The 17,287-nt window shown below is 35.3% G+C and overlaps 1 protein-coding gene across 2 annotated transcripts in view; it reads left to right on the forward strand.

Moving 5' to 3' along the window:
- ADAM10 (ADAM metallopeptidase domain 10) overlaps nt 1–17,287 on the forward strand; it is a 141,474-nt gene that overhangs the window by 50,803 nt on the left and 73,384 nt on the right. For both annotated transcript variants that reach the window (XM_045449599.1, XM_045449600.1), the window contains exons 3-4: nt 10,699–10,817; nt 12,804–12,962. In XM_045449599.1, coding sequence (XP_045305555.1) covers nt 10,699–10,817; nt 12,804–12,962 — 278 coding nt within the window. The remainder of the gene's footprint in view (nt 1–10,698; nt 10,818–12,803; nt 12,963–17,287) is intronic.

A 17,287-nucleotide genomic window follows, 5' to 3' on the forward strand; every position in this document is an offset into this window, starting at 1 on the left:
CACGTTGACTGATTTCCTTGTGTTGATCCAGCCTTGCATTCCTGGAATAAATCTCACTTGATCATAGTGTATGATCCTTTATTTTTATTTATTTTTTTAAAGGTTATTTATTTTTGAGATAGAGAGTGAAAGTAGGGGAGGAGCAGAGAGAGAGAGAGAGAGAGAGAGAGAGAGAGAGAGAGAATCCCAAGCAGGCTCTGCACCATAAGTACAAAGTCCAGTGTGGGGCTTGAACTCACGAACTGTGAGATCATGATGTGAGCTGAAACCTGGAGTTCGATTCTTAATCAACTGAGCCACCCAAGCGCTCCAATGTGTGATCCTTTAAATGTATTGTTGAATTTGTTTGCTAATACTCTATTGAGGATTTTTGCATCTATATCTATCAAGGTTGTTGGCCTGTAATTTTTCTTTTTTTTTTTTTTTTTGGTAGTCTTGTCTGGTTTTGTTGTCAGGGCAGTGCTGGCCTTGTAAAGTGAGTTTGGAAGTGTTTCTTTTATACTTTTTGGGAAGAGTTTGAGAAGGATAGGTATTAAATCTTCTTTGAATGTTTGATAGAATTCACCAGTGAATCTGTCTGGTCCTAGAGGTTTTTGATTACTGATTAGTCTCTTTGCTAGTATTTGATATATTCAGATTTTCTATTTCTTTATGGTTTAGTCTTGGAAGATTGTATGTTTTAGGAATTTATCCATTTTTTCGTAGGTTGTGCAATTTACTGGTATATAATTGTGTGTAGTATTCTCTTATGATCCTTTGTATTTTTGTAGTATCAGTTGTAACTTCTTTTTCATTTCTAATTTTATTTATTTGAGCCCTCTTTTTTTTCTTGGTGAGTGCAGCTAAAGGTTTGTTTGCCTTTTCAAAGAATCAGCTGTTTGTTTCACTGAACTTCTGGATTGTCTTTTTATTGCCTATTTCATTGATTTCTGTTTTGATCTTTATTATTTCTTTCCTTCTGCTAACTTTGAGGTTGGTTTGTTGTTCTTTATTTCCTTTAAGTTTCTCCTTTTTACCACTGTAGCCCCAGTGATTTTTCTCTAGCACACAGTGCATGCCTTTGTGCTTGTAGTTCCTTTGCCTGAAACCCTTCCCTACCTCTCCTGCATAACCACGTGGCTCTTGCTCCTTCACTTCATTCAAGTCTCTGCTCAAATGTTATGTATTCAGAGACCTTTACTAGCATCTTTTTTTTTTTATTTTAAGATTTTATTTTTAAGTAAACTCTGTTCTCAACGTGGGGTTGGAACCTACAACCCTGAGATTAAGAGTTGCATGCTCTACCAACTGAGCCAGCAGGCACCCCTTCCTAGCACCTTTTGTAAAATAACATCCTTCTTTCCTCTTACTGTTCTGTCCTTTTTTTCTTATTTGTTTTTCCTCATAGCACTTGTCACTACAAGACCTTCTTTCTTTCCTCCCGTGCTACCTTCCTTCCTGCTCACTAACCATGTGTAAACTATCATGTATTCTGTGAATTGTGTTGTTCATACCTGTATCTCCCACCTTAGCACTGTGCTTGTCCTAGTAAGTGTTCAGTAAATAATTACAGAATGAGGGAATAGCATCAAGAATCAAGTTCATGATACTGATCACTTTCTTTGTATGTATACTGCCAGTCTTGATCCCTTTCTTTTAATGCCCTTCCATTGACATATTTTTCTTTTAGGCATAACAATACCACTGATTACACCTTTTTTTGTTGTTGTTGTTGTAATGTTTATTTATTTATTTTGAGGAGGTTGGTGGAGAGAGACGGAAAGAGAGAATTCCAAGCAGGCTTCACGTTTAAAGCACAGAGCCCAACACGGGCTTGATCTCATGACTGCGAGATCATACCAAGAGTTGGGACACTCAGCTGACTGAGCCACACAGGCACCCCTGATTATGCTTTTTAAGTCAGTCTTTCACTAGGAAAATGTCCTGTATTTTGCCATTTTGGAGCTCGCTTATATATCCTACGCGCAGAATGGTATCTTGATATGGTAGAAAGATCATTGGTTGATTAATTAAAGAATTTGGTTCAGATTCAAGCTCTAATTTTATTTGTGTGGTCTAGGTCAAATCAGCCTTATCTGATTTGTGAAATTAATAAATTTAGGTGATTTTTATGATTTTACATGTTTGATTTATATATTTTTTTTTTTTTTAAAATTTTTTTTTTCAACGTTTATTTATCTTTGGGACAGAGAGAGACAGAGCATGAACGGGGGAGGGGCAGAGAGAGAGGGAGACACAGAATCGGAAACAGGCTCCAGGCTCTGAGCCATCAGCCCAGAGCCCGACGCGGGGCTCGAACTCCTGGACCGCGAGATCGTGACCTGGCCGAAGTCGGATGCCCAACCGACTGCGCCACCCAGGCGCCCCTGATTTATATTAAATATCTGATATTGCAAGTTTGGTTCCAGACCACTGCAGTAAAGTGAATATTGCAGTGAAACAAATCAAATGAATTTTTTGGTTTCCAGGTGCATATAAAAGTTATGTTTACACTACTCTGTAGTCTGTTCAGTGTGCAGTAGAATTGTCTAAAAAAACATATACATATCTTCAGTAAAAAATACTTTATTGCTAAGAAATACTAAATGCATCAGTATGAGCTTTCAGTAAGTTGTAATCACTAATCACAGATCACTATAACAAATACAATAATAATGAAAAAGTTAGAAATATTGTGAGAATTACCAAAATGTGACACAGAGATATGAAGTGAGCAAAAACTGTTGGAAAAATAGCACCACTAGACATGTTGGATGCAGGGTTGCTATGGACCCTCAGTTAGTAAAAAACACAATATTTGCAAAACATAATAAAGTGAAGCACAATAAACGAGGTATGCTTGGGGACACCTGGCTGGCCTGGTTGATAGAGCATACGATTCTTCATCTAGGGTTTGTGAGTTCAGGCCCTACGTTGGGTGTAGAGATTGCTTAAAAATGAAATCTTAAAAAAAAATGAGGTATGCTTGTATATAGTAGTTTTGCTTGTCAGTTATTTGGTTGAAGTAGTTACATAAAGTCAGAAAGGGTTTACAGAACACTTTTTATCCTCTCCAGTAGATAAATTTACTTATTTTAAAATAATGTAAAACACATGTAGTCTTGTGTTCTGTAATCTTGCCATTATGGTAGATTGCCTCTTCTTTATATGGGAAAGACTTACATTAATGATCTATATATATTTGTCTTCTTACAAAGAAGCTTATGTATTTTTGCATATTTAATGTAATTTATCTACCTCAGGATCAACAGATAAGCCTGAAACTATGTCTTTCAGACTGTATAGCCCTAGAATTTCTGGGGTGGTTGCCTCAGGTACTGCTCAGTGGGGTGCCTGTGGGCTGACTATGCCCTTTCCCCTTCTACCAATCTGTTCTATTTTATTCCTTTTAAAAAAAAAATTATATATATATATATATATATATATATATATATATGTACACACACACACACAGTATATATATATATATATATATATATATATACACACACACACACACACATATATATATAAGATAAATATATATGCCTTTATATATATATGCTTTTTAAAGGACTTTTGAAAAAAGGATTTTTATATTGGCATTTTAAAGATCATTTGAAAAAAGGACTTCTCTATTTCAAAAAGTGCACTAGTGGAAGTAAACTGGATATATGACTCATAGTGATATATTAACATTGGGAACTTATGGAGACTCTTTCAAGGATCTTTATTAAGAATAAAGTGAATGTTGGGGTACCTGAGTGTCTCAATTGGTTGGTTAAGCATCTGACTCTTGATTTTGGCTCAGGTCATGATCTCATGATTTGTGGGATTGAGTCCTGTGTCAGGTTCTGCACTGACAGCATGGAGCCTCCTTGGGATTCTCTCTCTCCCTCTCTCTCTGCCCTTTCCCTGCTTGTGCGCTCACTTGCTCTCTCTCTCAATAAACATTAAAAAAAAAAAAGAATAAAGTGAATGTTAAGAGATAAAGGTCATGGGGCACATGGGTGGCTCAGTCACTTAAGTGTCTGACTCTTGATTTTGGCTCAGGTCATGATTTCATGATTTGTGAGATTGAGCCTCACATCAGGCTCTGGGCTGATAGTGAGGAGCCTGCTTGGGCTTCTCTCTCCCTCTCTCTTTAACCCTTCCCTCACGCTTGAGTGCACATGCTCTCTTTTGTGCATGTGTGTGCTCTCCCTCCTTCTCAAAATAAATTAAAAAAATAACAACAACAAAAAGAGATACAACCAGAGATATCAGGGATGTCTTATTAGGAAGTATAGTTTTATTTCTAGGAGTCATTGAGCCAGGTCTACCATAGGTCTGTTTTCACTCAGACATGATAGACCTCTATTCATGATGAGAGTCCTGGTCCCTGGGACTGTTGGATTACACGAACGTACTTTTTTTTTTTTTTTTTAAAGTCTATTTATTTATTGAGAGAGAGAAAGTGGGAGCAGGGGAGGGACAGAGAAAGAGCTAGAGAGGGGAGAGAGAATCCCAAGCAGGCTCCACGCTGTCAGTGCAGAGCCCAACACAGGACTCAATCCCTCAAACCATGAGATCATGACCTGAGCTGAACACCAAGAGTGTAACACTTAACTGACTGAGCCACCCATGTGCCCCTACACTGACACACTTTTAAGCAAGGCTTTTGCTTTTAGGTTTCTTCTCTATGTTGTTATGGTACTTCATTATTTGAGGCTTTTTGTCCTAGTATGACTTCAGTTCAAGGGATATACCTTTTATCCATTGTTATTTTCTTCTGAGAATCAAGGCCATACTCTCTTTAGTCAAAATAGCAATCATATGGAAAAAGGTAGCTTCTTTTTACTCAGTATTCTTAATGTTGTAACTGTTGTAATCTACAGGAAAGGTATTTCTCTATACACAGATGTAGAAGGTACATGACCTTCCAGAAACTTTTATAGAATTGTATCCTAAACAAAATTTATTTTGTTGTTCTGCACCTAAGGTGGTTCTGGTACCTCTATTTATTTGGTTTAGATATAGAGTGCTTTTCTAAAGCCTAGAAAGGAAAACCATTTGGTACAGCTATATCTTCAAAGCACTGAAGGTAGAGAATTGGGACCTGTTTATGTTTTTTTAAATTACTGTCATTTGTTAACTGATTTTGCCCTCCTGTAATTTCACTCCATTCTTTACATTTTTACTGTAAGAGGAAAGCCAAGAAAGAATTCCGGTGGAACTAGTATAATTAAGATGAGAGACAAAATACTGTTGATCTGTAGAATCAATATAGTGGTTCAATCTGAGGGTAGAAGAACATCCCAGGTGCAGATAATGTTCTTTATACAGAGCATCTTCCCTCTCAAAGAAAATCTAAAGTTTATCCTTTTTTCCCATGGTTTTAAATTTAAAGTTTATCTTTGATGACAGTGTGCTATAATAATAATAAGAAAATTAAACTTACTGAAAGAAACATAGTAAAAGGGGACAGTTTAGTCTTAGTCTTAAAAGTGGCTTAAGCATTAATAAAGAAAATTTCTTATGCTACTATTAAAATATAATATTCAGTGAAAGTTAAGTAATATTATATTTTTGTCTCTTTATTATCTTATTTGTTCAGATCTGTTCAGGTTTTAAAAGACGATTTGTTCACAGAGACTGGTAATATTACATTAAGACCACTATACCACTCAGTATGTGTTAGTTCGACTTTTTTTTTTTTTTTTTTTTTAATGTTTATTTTTTAAGAGAGAGAGAGAGACTGAGCAGGGAAGGGGCAGAGAGAGAGAGGGAGACACAGAATCTGAAGCAGGCTCCAGGTACCAAGCTGTCAGCACAGAGCCTGTTGCGGACTCGAACTCATGAACTGCGAGATCATGACCTGAGTCAAAGTTGGATGATTAACCGACTGAGCCACCCAGGCACCCCTCCACAAAACCATTTTTTAAAGATAAATTTTTTTTTAATGTTTATTTATTTTTGAGAGAGAGACACACACAGAGTATGAGGGGCGAGGAGCAGAGAGAGAAGGAGACACAGAATTTGAGGCAGGCTCCAGGCTGTCAGCATAGAGTCTGATGTGGGGCTCGAGCTCACAAACCATGAGATCATGACCTGAGTCACAGTCGGACACTTAACCGACTGAGCCACCCAGGCGCCCCAAAACCATTAAAAAAAAGTTTTAACATTTATTTATTATTGAGAGACAGAGACAGAGCATGAGCATGGGAGGGGCCGAGGAAGGGGGAGACACAGAATCTGAAGCAAGCTCCAGGCCCTGAGCCGTCAGCACAGAGCCCATCATGGGGCTTGAACTCACAAACCGCCAGATCATGACCTGAGCGAAGTCGGACGCTTTACCGACTGAGCCACCCAGGCGCCCTGACAAAACCATTTTTAAGTGTATGCAATTCAGTGGCATTAAGTACATTCATAGTGTTGTGCAACTACCACCATTATCCCTTTTCATAGCTTTTTCATCTTTTCAAACAGAAACTCTATACCCATCAAACTAATTCCCCCTCTCTGCCTTCTCTTCAGTCTTTGGTAACCTCTATTCTACCTTCTATGTCTAGGAATTTACTTATTCTAGGTACCTCCCATAAATGGAGTCATGCCATCTTTGTCCTTTTGTGTTTGACGTAGCAAAGTGCTTTCAAGGTTCATCCATGTTGTAGCATATATCAGAGCTTCTTTCCTTTTTAAGGCTGAATAATCCATTGTGTGTTTATACCACTTATACATACACTTTTTTAATCCATCTGCTGGGGGCCATTTGGGTTGTTTCCATGTTTGCTATTGTGAATAATGTTCTTATAAACATTGGTGTACAAGAATCTGAGTCCCCAATTTTAAGTTTTTTGGCTGTATACCTTGAAGAAGAATTGCTGGGTCATATTAGGAACATTAGGAACATATTAGGAACATATTAGGGTCATTCTAGGAACTTCTGATGAATCATCAAACTGTTTTTCCAGAGTATAATGACTTTATAAGGCAGTGTTCACTATACTTTTTCTGGCCTTTGAGCCAAAAGTTTAAACAACTAAAAGCCAAGTTTTCAGATAGTTTTTTATTCAGGGCTTATTGAGAAACTGGAAAGTAGAATGTATTTAATTATTATTATTTTGTATTATGTTTAATACAGAGGTGGCAAAGAATTTATAATTCATAGAAATATTAAAATAGCATAAAGATATATATTAAACAGATGGTAGTAGAATTAAAATTAAGGAATTTGAATTCAGTGGCTTAGTTAATGGAATAAATTATGCCCAGCTTCTGATTATTTATTCATAGTTAATCTGTTTCATAGATTGTGACAAACTTTAAATCAATTTGGCTTCTTTCTACCATTTGCCTGCCTTTCAGTCTTACTGTCATTCCATTTCCTCTTTTGTTGATACATGCTTGATTTTTCAAAATATTTATTTATTTATTTATTTATTTATTTATTTATTTGGGGGGGGGAGAGAGAGAGAGAGAGAGAGTGAGTGTGTGTGTGTACATGTGCACATGTGAGCAGGGAAGGGGCAGAGAGAGAGAGAGAATCCCAAGCAGGCTCCTGTGGTATCAGCACAGAGCTTGATGTGGGGCTCGATCTCACGAACTGTGAGATCATGACTTGACTGACTATGCATGGGTAATTGAGAACTGATTTTATATACGATTTAGTCCAATTTAAATCAATATAGAGAATAATATTTTGTACATGTGAGATGATTTTCTTATGCTGTCAGTATCAGGGTTGGAAGGTACCTGCTTTAAGTGTTGTTGTTTTTTTTTTGTTAAATTTTTAACGTTTATTTATTTTTGAGACAGAGAGAGACAGAGCATGAATGGGGGAGGGTCAGAGAGAGGGAGACACAGAATCTGAAACAGGCTCCAGGCTCTGAGCTGTCAGCACAGAGCCCGATGCGGGGCTCGAACTCACAGACTGCGAGATCATGACCTGAGCCGAAGTTGGCTGCTTAACCGACTGAGCCACCCAGGCGCCCCTAAGTGTTCTTAAATTGTATTACAACATCCCTCTATATTTGCTATGTGCTTAGACATTTTAAGTGATGTAGAACTATTTTTTAGGGGTAGGGAGTGTAGCATAGATTGTTCTTATATTGAACTTAAATGTCTTTCTGAAGCTTATATCTTCCCTTTTTTGCATATAGAATATGCTCTGTTTATAACAGTTTTAGGGCATAACAGTTTTGCTGAATAATAAATCCTGAATGATAAATATAGTAAGCTGTTGGACATTTAGTGTTTTAGTCTCTTTAACAAAAGTGCTCATTTTCAGATAGTAATTGTACAGTGAATTAAAAATATATATAATGATAAGTTAATGGTTTTTCAGAGTACTGTGATCCTTTAAAAATAATGTATATATTTACACCTGCATATACATTCAAGAATTTCCTGTCAGCAAAAATAATCTTATGAAAAGACAATGTGCAGCAAGAATTCAGGCAGTATTCCTGTTTATTCACGATAGTCTATTTTTAACTTTGTTTGGCTTTGTTGATTATTTGGGGCAGGAGATTGAAAGCTTAAGGTTCTATGGATGCTTTTCCTAGTGTAGAGTCCTTGAAACAACATCTGAGAAGCTTTAGGAGTGGTTTCGTGAGAGTTTTAGGCAAGTAAAAAAATGAGTACAGCCTCAAAATAAGAGTGCCACAGTTGACATGAAATTAAAGAAAATATAAAGTTGAAAAAGGGACACTCTTTCTGAAGCTAATAAGTATACTGTGTTGACCATATTTACTTGAAAAGTGAGTTTTTTCTTTACAATAAATTTTATTAAAGTATAATTTACATTTTTTTAAAGTATATGTGCTGCCAAAGTGAGCATGAAGTATAATTTACATAAAATAAAATACACAGTTGGCCCTTGAACAGTGTGGGGGTTGGGACACCAACCCTCCGACACAGTCAAAAACCCATGTACACCTTTGACTCCCCCAATACTTAACTACTGATAGCCTCTTGTTGACTGGAAGCCTTACTGATTATATACACTGTTGATGAACACATATTTTGTATGTCATATGTATTACATACTGTATTCTTAAAGTAAGCTAGAGAAAAAATGTTATTAAGAAAGCAGTACAGTACTGTATTTATGGAAAAAATTCTATGTATAAGTGGACCCAGGCACTTCAAACCCATGTTGTTCAAAGGTCAACAGTACTCATTTCATGTGTATAGTGTGAGTTAGGTTTTGACAAATTTGTATACTTGTGTAACTGCCATTCAAATTAAGATATAGAACCTGTTCATCATAGCAAAAAGTTCCTTCATCTGCCTTTACCCTTAGTGTCTCTCTACCCCAGGCAACCACCAGTCCACTTTCTGTATAGATAGCTTTTTGCCTATTCTAGGTTACATATATATGGACTTATACTATATATGTTCTTTTATGTCTTCACAAAAGTGTGTATTTTTTAGTAGTTTGATATTTTTTATTGCTGAGTAGTTTGCCATTGTATGAATAAGCCACAGTCTTTATCTCTTTACTTGTTGATAGACATTTGGGTTGTTTCCAGTTTTGGTCTATTACAAAACTGCTATGGGCATTTGTGTCCAATTTGTTTTTATGGACTTTTGCTTTCATTTCTCTTGGGATAGAATTGTGGGTCAGAGGGTTTTCATATGTTTAAGTTAAAAAAAAGTGCCAGTTTTCCAAAGTGATTTCACCATTTTGTACTTCTACCAGCCATGTGGGAGAGTTCTAGTTACTCCATATCCTACTAACATTTGGCACTTGCTAATTGAACACTTTAGTTCAGATTTATTGAGTAGAAATTGTGCTATGTGCAGACTTTTATGACAGTTATAAAAGAGGCTTGATATACTTTTAAGAGTTTAGTAATGATAGCTAATTAGTTGCCATTTATTATACATCTCCTATGTGCCGGGTACTGTGTAGCCCTTAAAAAAGTTTTACAAGATAGAATATATTATCTTCATTTGACAGACTGCAATCCTTGGCTAGTAGATTTTAGACGTAAGATTTGATTTCAAGTTTGACTCAACCCTAGATTCTTTATTTTCACCTCGATATTTTGGTCTTTCTTGTTAGTCTATAGAGGACAATTGAGTATGATTTCAGCTAATATCGTGGTCTTTTGGGCTTCTCAAATTGAACGGAGGAAGATCTAATGACAGAAGAATTAAAAGTCCCAAGGAAAAAATATGAGTTGAAAGCTGTGCTTTTGTATGTGTGTGCGTGCGTGCGTGTGTGTGTGTGTGTGTGTGTGTGTAAGAGAAAGAGCATGCATACTTGCTTTTCTGAGAAGTCATTAATGTAGGTGCCAGTTTTTAATGTATTATTTGAGTTGTGAAGAGTAGGGGGAAATGGCAACATTGAAGAATAACTAAAGAGAGAAGTCAGGTAGTGGTGAATAATAGTAATTGGGTCTAGAAACGTGTTTTTATGTTCAAGCAACTTAGTTGCTGTTGGAATGAACTTGTTTTTACCACGTAGGAATCAGCCTATAGACACATTCATTCTTTAATATATCCTAGACAGTTACTGTTTAATTGAATATAATTTAGATTTGTGTCATAACAACTAGATTGAATTTTAGAGCAAAATTTTTATAAGAGAAATCTTGGACAGTATATTTCCCAAGTAGACAAATTGTGTGAAACAGTTTATATTTTGCAGACCAAAAATTTAACCAAAAAATTGTTTAAAATTTAGGTCCTTTTAATTTCATTTTTTCCCGTTTCTTCTCTGTTTTGCAGACATTTCAACCTACGGATGAAGACGGATACGTCCCTTTTCAGTAATGAATTTAAAGTAGAAACATCAAATAAAGTACTTGATTATGATACCTCTCATATTTACACTGGACATATTTATGGTAAGTTGAACCTTAGAAGAATTCCTTTCTTCAGTTTTTTCTACACAAGGAAACACATGTATTTTGAGTTATAGACATATATTTCAGAAAGGTGGGATAAAAAAACCAAGAGCACACTTTACACACTGTATGTTAGCCGATTTGCCGATAAATTATATTTAAAAAACAAAAAACAGAATGGTGGGAGAGAGATCCTGAGGAGATTTGTAGATTTAAGTATATCATGAAGGATAATGGTCTTTGAAGAATAAAGTAACCCTTGGATCTATCTTTTCATGTATTTTTAATATTGAATTATATAGTGCCTCGTTTCTGAAAGGTATGTTTTGATTCTCAGTACCTACAAACTGTTAGTTTGAAAAAATTTTTTAATGGCTTTTATAATTTTCTAATCTTTCAAGCAAGAAATTGGATGTATTTTATAAGAAAAGAGGAAAAATCTAAAGGAAAACTGTAAAGATCATCTTAACAGCCAAAAATAATGTGACAAAGTTATGCATAGGAAAATCTATTCAGGGCCTTCCTTTCTCAGAATTTGTCTGCTGTGTTTACAGTTCTAGCAAATTTCTCTTACTACAGCTGATTAAAAAGGTACTGTGGGGATGGGGAGCACACTTCACCCAAGAGAAAGTTACATTTGACAGTTTAGTAGTGTGGGAAAAACAGTCAAAGTCTTCTGGAGGGATTAGAGAGGATCAAAGTAGTATTATAATTGTATATTGATAAATAAGATAACTCTCTGTTATTAAGACAGTTGACTGAAAGTTAAATTTCATTTGTATGTAATAGATTTCTGCTCAAAATCATAACGTTATGAAAAATTAAGGTTTTAAAACTGTTTCTAATTTTTTTTATCATGCCAGACAAATGAGGCATTTCTATACTTACAAATTCTCACTTGTAGATGAAACTTGGTTAATGAAAGTTTTTTGTACTCTTGTAATTTTGTAAACAAAGGAAAGTGTTTTTCTGTCAGTCTAGACTTTCAGTTTCAAACTATACTTTTCTACTATTCCCTATTCCCTATTTATCTTTCTGAGAAGATAACTTAGGGTCTGCAATTCTTTGCTAGGCGATGGCTAAGAAAAGTACAAGACTAATAAATAAGTTTGCAGATAGAAATCATGTCATTTAAAATACCAGTGTCTTGGGTTCTTAGCTTTAGTCCTTAGTTAATTCACAGTCAGTTAATTAATGTTAATCTATAGTTTAGAAATTGTGGAAAGCCTGATACTTATTTTAGTGAGAAAATTTTAACAGGTAAATTTAACTTTTAAGCACCATCTTCCTACTTCCACTTCTTTTTGTCATGTGACAGTTGGTGCTCAGCTTTTCTTTGTGAATATCTCAGAATACCTTTTTTTTTTATCCCATATTTTCTTTCACTAGAGAAGTATAATTGATGGGACAGTATTACAAATCTAGTATCTTAAAAAGTATTATTGGATTACTTTTTGTTCAAACTACTTCTGAAATATTTGAGACTTTCTTATTTAAAAAATGTATTTATAAAAAAAGGATGCCAAAAGTCTCATGCAGATTATATCAGGTGGGAAAAGAACTTTTGCTTATGTAATTAGAGCAAAAACCCAAAAGATTATTTAATATCTTTATTTTGAAAGTACATATTGTATCAGTGGATCTGCTTGCCTCTTTCTGAGTTTGAGTTAATGTAATAATTATTTATTGAGTGACTGTTGAATGCTTGCCAGGCACTATGCTTAGGTGCTGGGAATATGATTGCCAAGGAGAGATAGATGTTCCATTTCTGATTATTGTTGTCTAGTTAACTGTTTAGATTTTAAGTAAGTACTAGTTGCTGTTCACATCTCAGATTCAGCTTGATATATTTTATGTGAAAATTAGTTTCCCCAATAAATTTGTATTCACATTTTTAAAATGTATAAGAATGGCTTTTTAAAGGAGAATGAATTTAACATTTACCTGCAAATTAACTTTTCAAGAGTTTGTTCCTTTCATTAATAGGTGAAGAAGGAAGTTTTAGCCATGGGTCTGTTATTGATGGAAGATTTGAAGGATTCATCCAGACTCGTGGTGGCACATTTTATGTTGAGCCAGCAGAGAGATATATTAAAGACCGAACTCTACCTTTTCATTCTGTCATTTATCATGAAGATGATATTAGTAAGTACTTAAATTTTATCAGGTAGCCTTTCGCAAAGAGGCATATAAATAGTTAAACGTATGTGAGACATACAAAGTCTGAGGTGAAAATAGTTTCATAGCCAAAGTCTCAACTTAATGAAAAATAGATCTATTATAAAGAGGTGATTTCCTTGTCAGTCCGTGCCGTTCCTACTTTGTTGATATGATACAACCAATTCTATATGAACTATGAGTCAACAACACTGATTGAACTGGAAATTCTATATTCTGATGTCAGCCGGTCATTTAATGCTATAATGCCTTTGTGTGTGTGGCCTACTGAAGTATCATTATTTTCTTATGTAAATTTCAAGGTGGATATTTGTATAGTGTTTAAGGAATATTTTAGGTATTTGGTAATATCTGAATCCTTTGAATATTTCTTTTTGGAATCTTGAAATAATGATTTCACTTTAGCTTGGTAAGACTGAAGGTTTATCATGTTAGATTTTGTCCTCTACCATGGTCTTTATATGATGGTAATTTGTCAGGAGAGTCCTTGTTTTACATTTTCAGAGTAGAAAATGTACTTAGACTTCTCCTTTTAATTTTACCATTGTCCATATATTCATGGTCATCTAATCACAAGAATGCTTTCATGAAATAATGCAGAAATACATTCCTGTAATTTATAATGCCTCTTGAATACTTATATTTTATTTTTGACTATAATTAGACTAGCCTCTTAATTTTTGCCTATTTTCCTAACTTGGTACCTTCCTTCTGGCTTCGTTTTCCATTCTACAGCCAGAAATTTATTATCAATAATTTCATTCTCACTCCTAATAATGTATTGGAAAGCCTAACCATCTTGACTTTCTGCTCTATCAGCTCTGACAGTTTCCATACTTTTTCAGTCTCTCCAGCTGCTTGTTATCGCTGATGCTGGATTGTTACAGAAAATAGCATAATTATTCTAGATGGGATGCATTTATGACTTTAGCTACTTGCTAACTCACAAATTCATTAATGCTACTTGGCTATATTTTTATTCATCCCTCTTTGATTCCTTTTCCAGTTCTCCCTCCTGGTATTTCAGATGCTTCTCAAGCTCTAAGCTACAGTCCTCTTCACATGTTGGAATATGAATTCCTCTGCCTTCCTTTCTTCCAACAGAATTATGATATACTTGATTTGTGTGTTACTTTGTAATTTTTTAGCAATTTAATCTTCTTGCAGGTTCCCTTTTCTATCAGGGTATATAAATTCTTCAGCTGTGGTTTCTGTTTCTTTTGCTCCTTAAACATACCAAATATTATTTAATCTCTGGAGCAGGTTATTTATAGATACTTAATGAAATCTTGAAACATTTTCCTTATAATTTCTCAAAATCAAACAAGACCTTTTGGGAAAGGAGGGAGAGGAAGAGAATAATGGACAGATTTTGAACTCATGTTTTTAATTGTGTTATAATCAAATGTTATCCTTTGCTGATTTATACTTCCCCATAAGCACCCTATACTGTGTTTGTTCTGCCTTTTATGATTTCTGTTATTGCATCTTCTCTCTCATTTCCCTCCTCTTTTCTGTTTGTATGTAGCTTAAGCATATTCTGCTCTTTTTTTGCACTTTTATTTCTTCCTGTCCTATAATTGCATTTTTCCCCTTTGCATCTTACAGTAACTTCCAAATATCTTCCTTTATGTCAACCTTTCTTTTTCCCCAAAGATAATGAGTTAGCTTGTAGGATCAGTGAAATTGGATGTGACTGAGTTTTCTATTCTTTTTTGGCATTTAACTTTACCATTGGTTTCAGCTCTTATTTTTAATTTAGCCAATTAAAATATATGTTCATGCCTTTTCACATTCTTCTTATTATATACCAATAGTGGGATTAGAGCTTACAAATAGTAATGTCAAGAGTGATTTTGTTCGAATGTTTTCAACAATTTAAAAATGTAAAAACTTTCCTTAGCTTGCATGCCAAACCAAAGGACTCAGGTGTGCAGCAGCCTGTAGTTAGCTTACTCCTTTTCTACAGGACAGATCATTCACTTTTAATTGGCTCTCTTTTTTTAATGTTTATTTATTTTTTGAGAGAGAAAGAGAAAATGAAAGGGGAGGGGCAGAGAGAGAGAGAGAGAGAGAGAGAGAGGGAGACACAGAATCTGAACCAGGCTGTGAGCTGTCAGCACAGAGCCCAACACGGGCTCGAACCCCCAAACTGTGAGATCATGACCTGAGCGGAAGTCTGACCCTTAACAGAGTGAGCCACCCAGGTGCCCTTCCCTTTTAATTGAGTCTTTAACCTTTCTGAGTAGAATAATTAAGGTTATAGTACTAATAATAGTAGTAAGAACAGTTATTACTGTTTAATGTATGCCTGGTGCTATATAAAGTTTTTTGCTTGCATTATTTCATTTAATCCTCATAATTACACTATCAAGTATAATAGGCACACATAGTCCCCTCTCCACAACTTTATATATGAAGAAACTTACGGCTTAGAAAACATGTCACTTTATTATGGATCTTGTATTCTTAACCGTGTGCTTTTCTGCTTCACTCAAGGGAAAAAACTGTCAATTCTAACATTACTCCAAGGATTTCTGGGGCTTTTCTGAAATCTGTAAGCCTCTCTAAAATGACACATTTGCAACTTTTGTGGTTATAAGCCAGATTCTCTCCTCAATATATTTAGCAAAGGATATTCTACTTTATGACTAATTAAAAGGGAAAGATTGGGGCGCCTGGGTGGCTCAGTAGGTTAAGCATCCGACTTCAGCTCAGGTCACGATCTCGCGGTCCGTGAGTTCGAGCCCCGCGTCGGGCTCTGGGCTGATGGCTCAGAGCCTGGAGCCTGCTTCCAGTTCTGTGTCTCCTTCTCACTCTGCCCTTCCCCCGTTCATGCTCTGTCTCTCTCTGTCTCAAAAATAAATAAACGTTAAAAAAAAAAGAAATAATTAAAAAAAAAATAAAAGGGAAAGATTTTCCTTTAATGTATGTTATTCTTTTCATAGAATTTTCTTAAGTCCTAATAATTTATTTTCACAACTTAATTACTGTGTGATTGTTTAGATCACTGTGTACATGCCTGAGTGAACTTAGTGTCCGTGTGTGTGTGTGTGTGTGTGTGTGTGTGTGTGTGTGTGTTATTCTCAGCAGAAGCAAATGACCTGTGAGGTATACCACCTTTGTGTATACCAACTTTGGGTAGGCATTCTGATGAGAATTTGGTTACTCTTCTTTTAATACTGTTTTTGCACCTGTTGGCATAAATCTATGAAGCCACCATGGAGAATGATATTGCTGTTCTGGAGAACCTTAGGGAATGGCTTCTGAGGTGGTACAAGAACATAGGCACAGTTTTCAGTGAAAATATTTAATAACTTCTCCAGTCGCTTTGATACTCAGATGTGGTGGTGATAACCACATGTATTTATCATCTTAAATTCACACTTGTTCAATTCTGTACTTAGTAGTAAAAAGCACTTTCTTCTAGTACATAGAAGTGTGAACAGTTATGACAAGGGTCAGAGTACCACTTAATCCCTTGTTCATGGCTTGTAAATTTGTAAATTAGATAATCTGCATAAGCAGTCTTGCTTTCTTGCCTATTTATATTCAGACATTACACTAAGAATTCATTGATGTCGCTGTTTTTGGTTTCAGCAGCTTAGGGAGTGTTAGAATGTGGATTTAAAGGTGGCCTTGTAGATCAACTAGTTAAAACGTTTTCAGGGTTTAATTCATTTGGTCAGGATCATACAAGTTAGTGACAGACGTGGTAAGGAGAAAGCACAAGAGGTAATGTGTCAGAGAACTGAGGCATGCCATGTGCATGAGAGTGGAGTAGAAGGGAAATCAAGATGATGCTCTAGAATAGCTTTGTGACCTTATGGGAAGGTCTTACTTTTTTTATGCAAGTAAATAGGTCTCAGTTTCTATGTATAAAATGAGGGCATTAGACCAGATCTTTAATATCCCTTATCTCTTCTAAAATTGGATGATATCTAACTACTTTTTCTGTAGAGCTGGAAATATTTTTAATTTTGCTGATTATCAAATGACTATATAAAAATTACATTTTTGCCTGTAAATGAAGTAGAAGTGTGTCCACTGCCATTAACATTTTTCTTTTAAACGGTTGTGTAATATTCTGTTGTTTCATTGGTGAATGTATTGTTTAGCAACCCATCAACTACATGGACATTTAAATTCTTCCCCCCTTTTTACTATTAAACATTGCTGTGGTATACATTATCTTCAAAACTGCTTATATGTAACGTATACTATTTGATAGTTTTTTGGCATTTGTGTACATCTGGGAAACTATCACCATAGTCAAGATAGTGTATGTATCC

The sequence above is a fragment of the Leopardus geoffroyi genome, chromosome B3 (genome assembly GCF_018350155.1).
Source record: "Leopardus geoffroyi isolate Oge1 chromosome B3, O.geoffroyi_Oge1_pat1.0, whole genome shotgun sequence".
In the NCBI taxonomy this organism is placed as follows: domain Eukaryota; kingdom Metazoa; phylum Chordata; class Mammalia; order Carnivora; family Felidae; genus Leopardus; species Leopardus geoffroyi.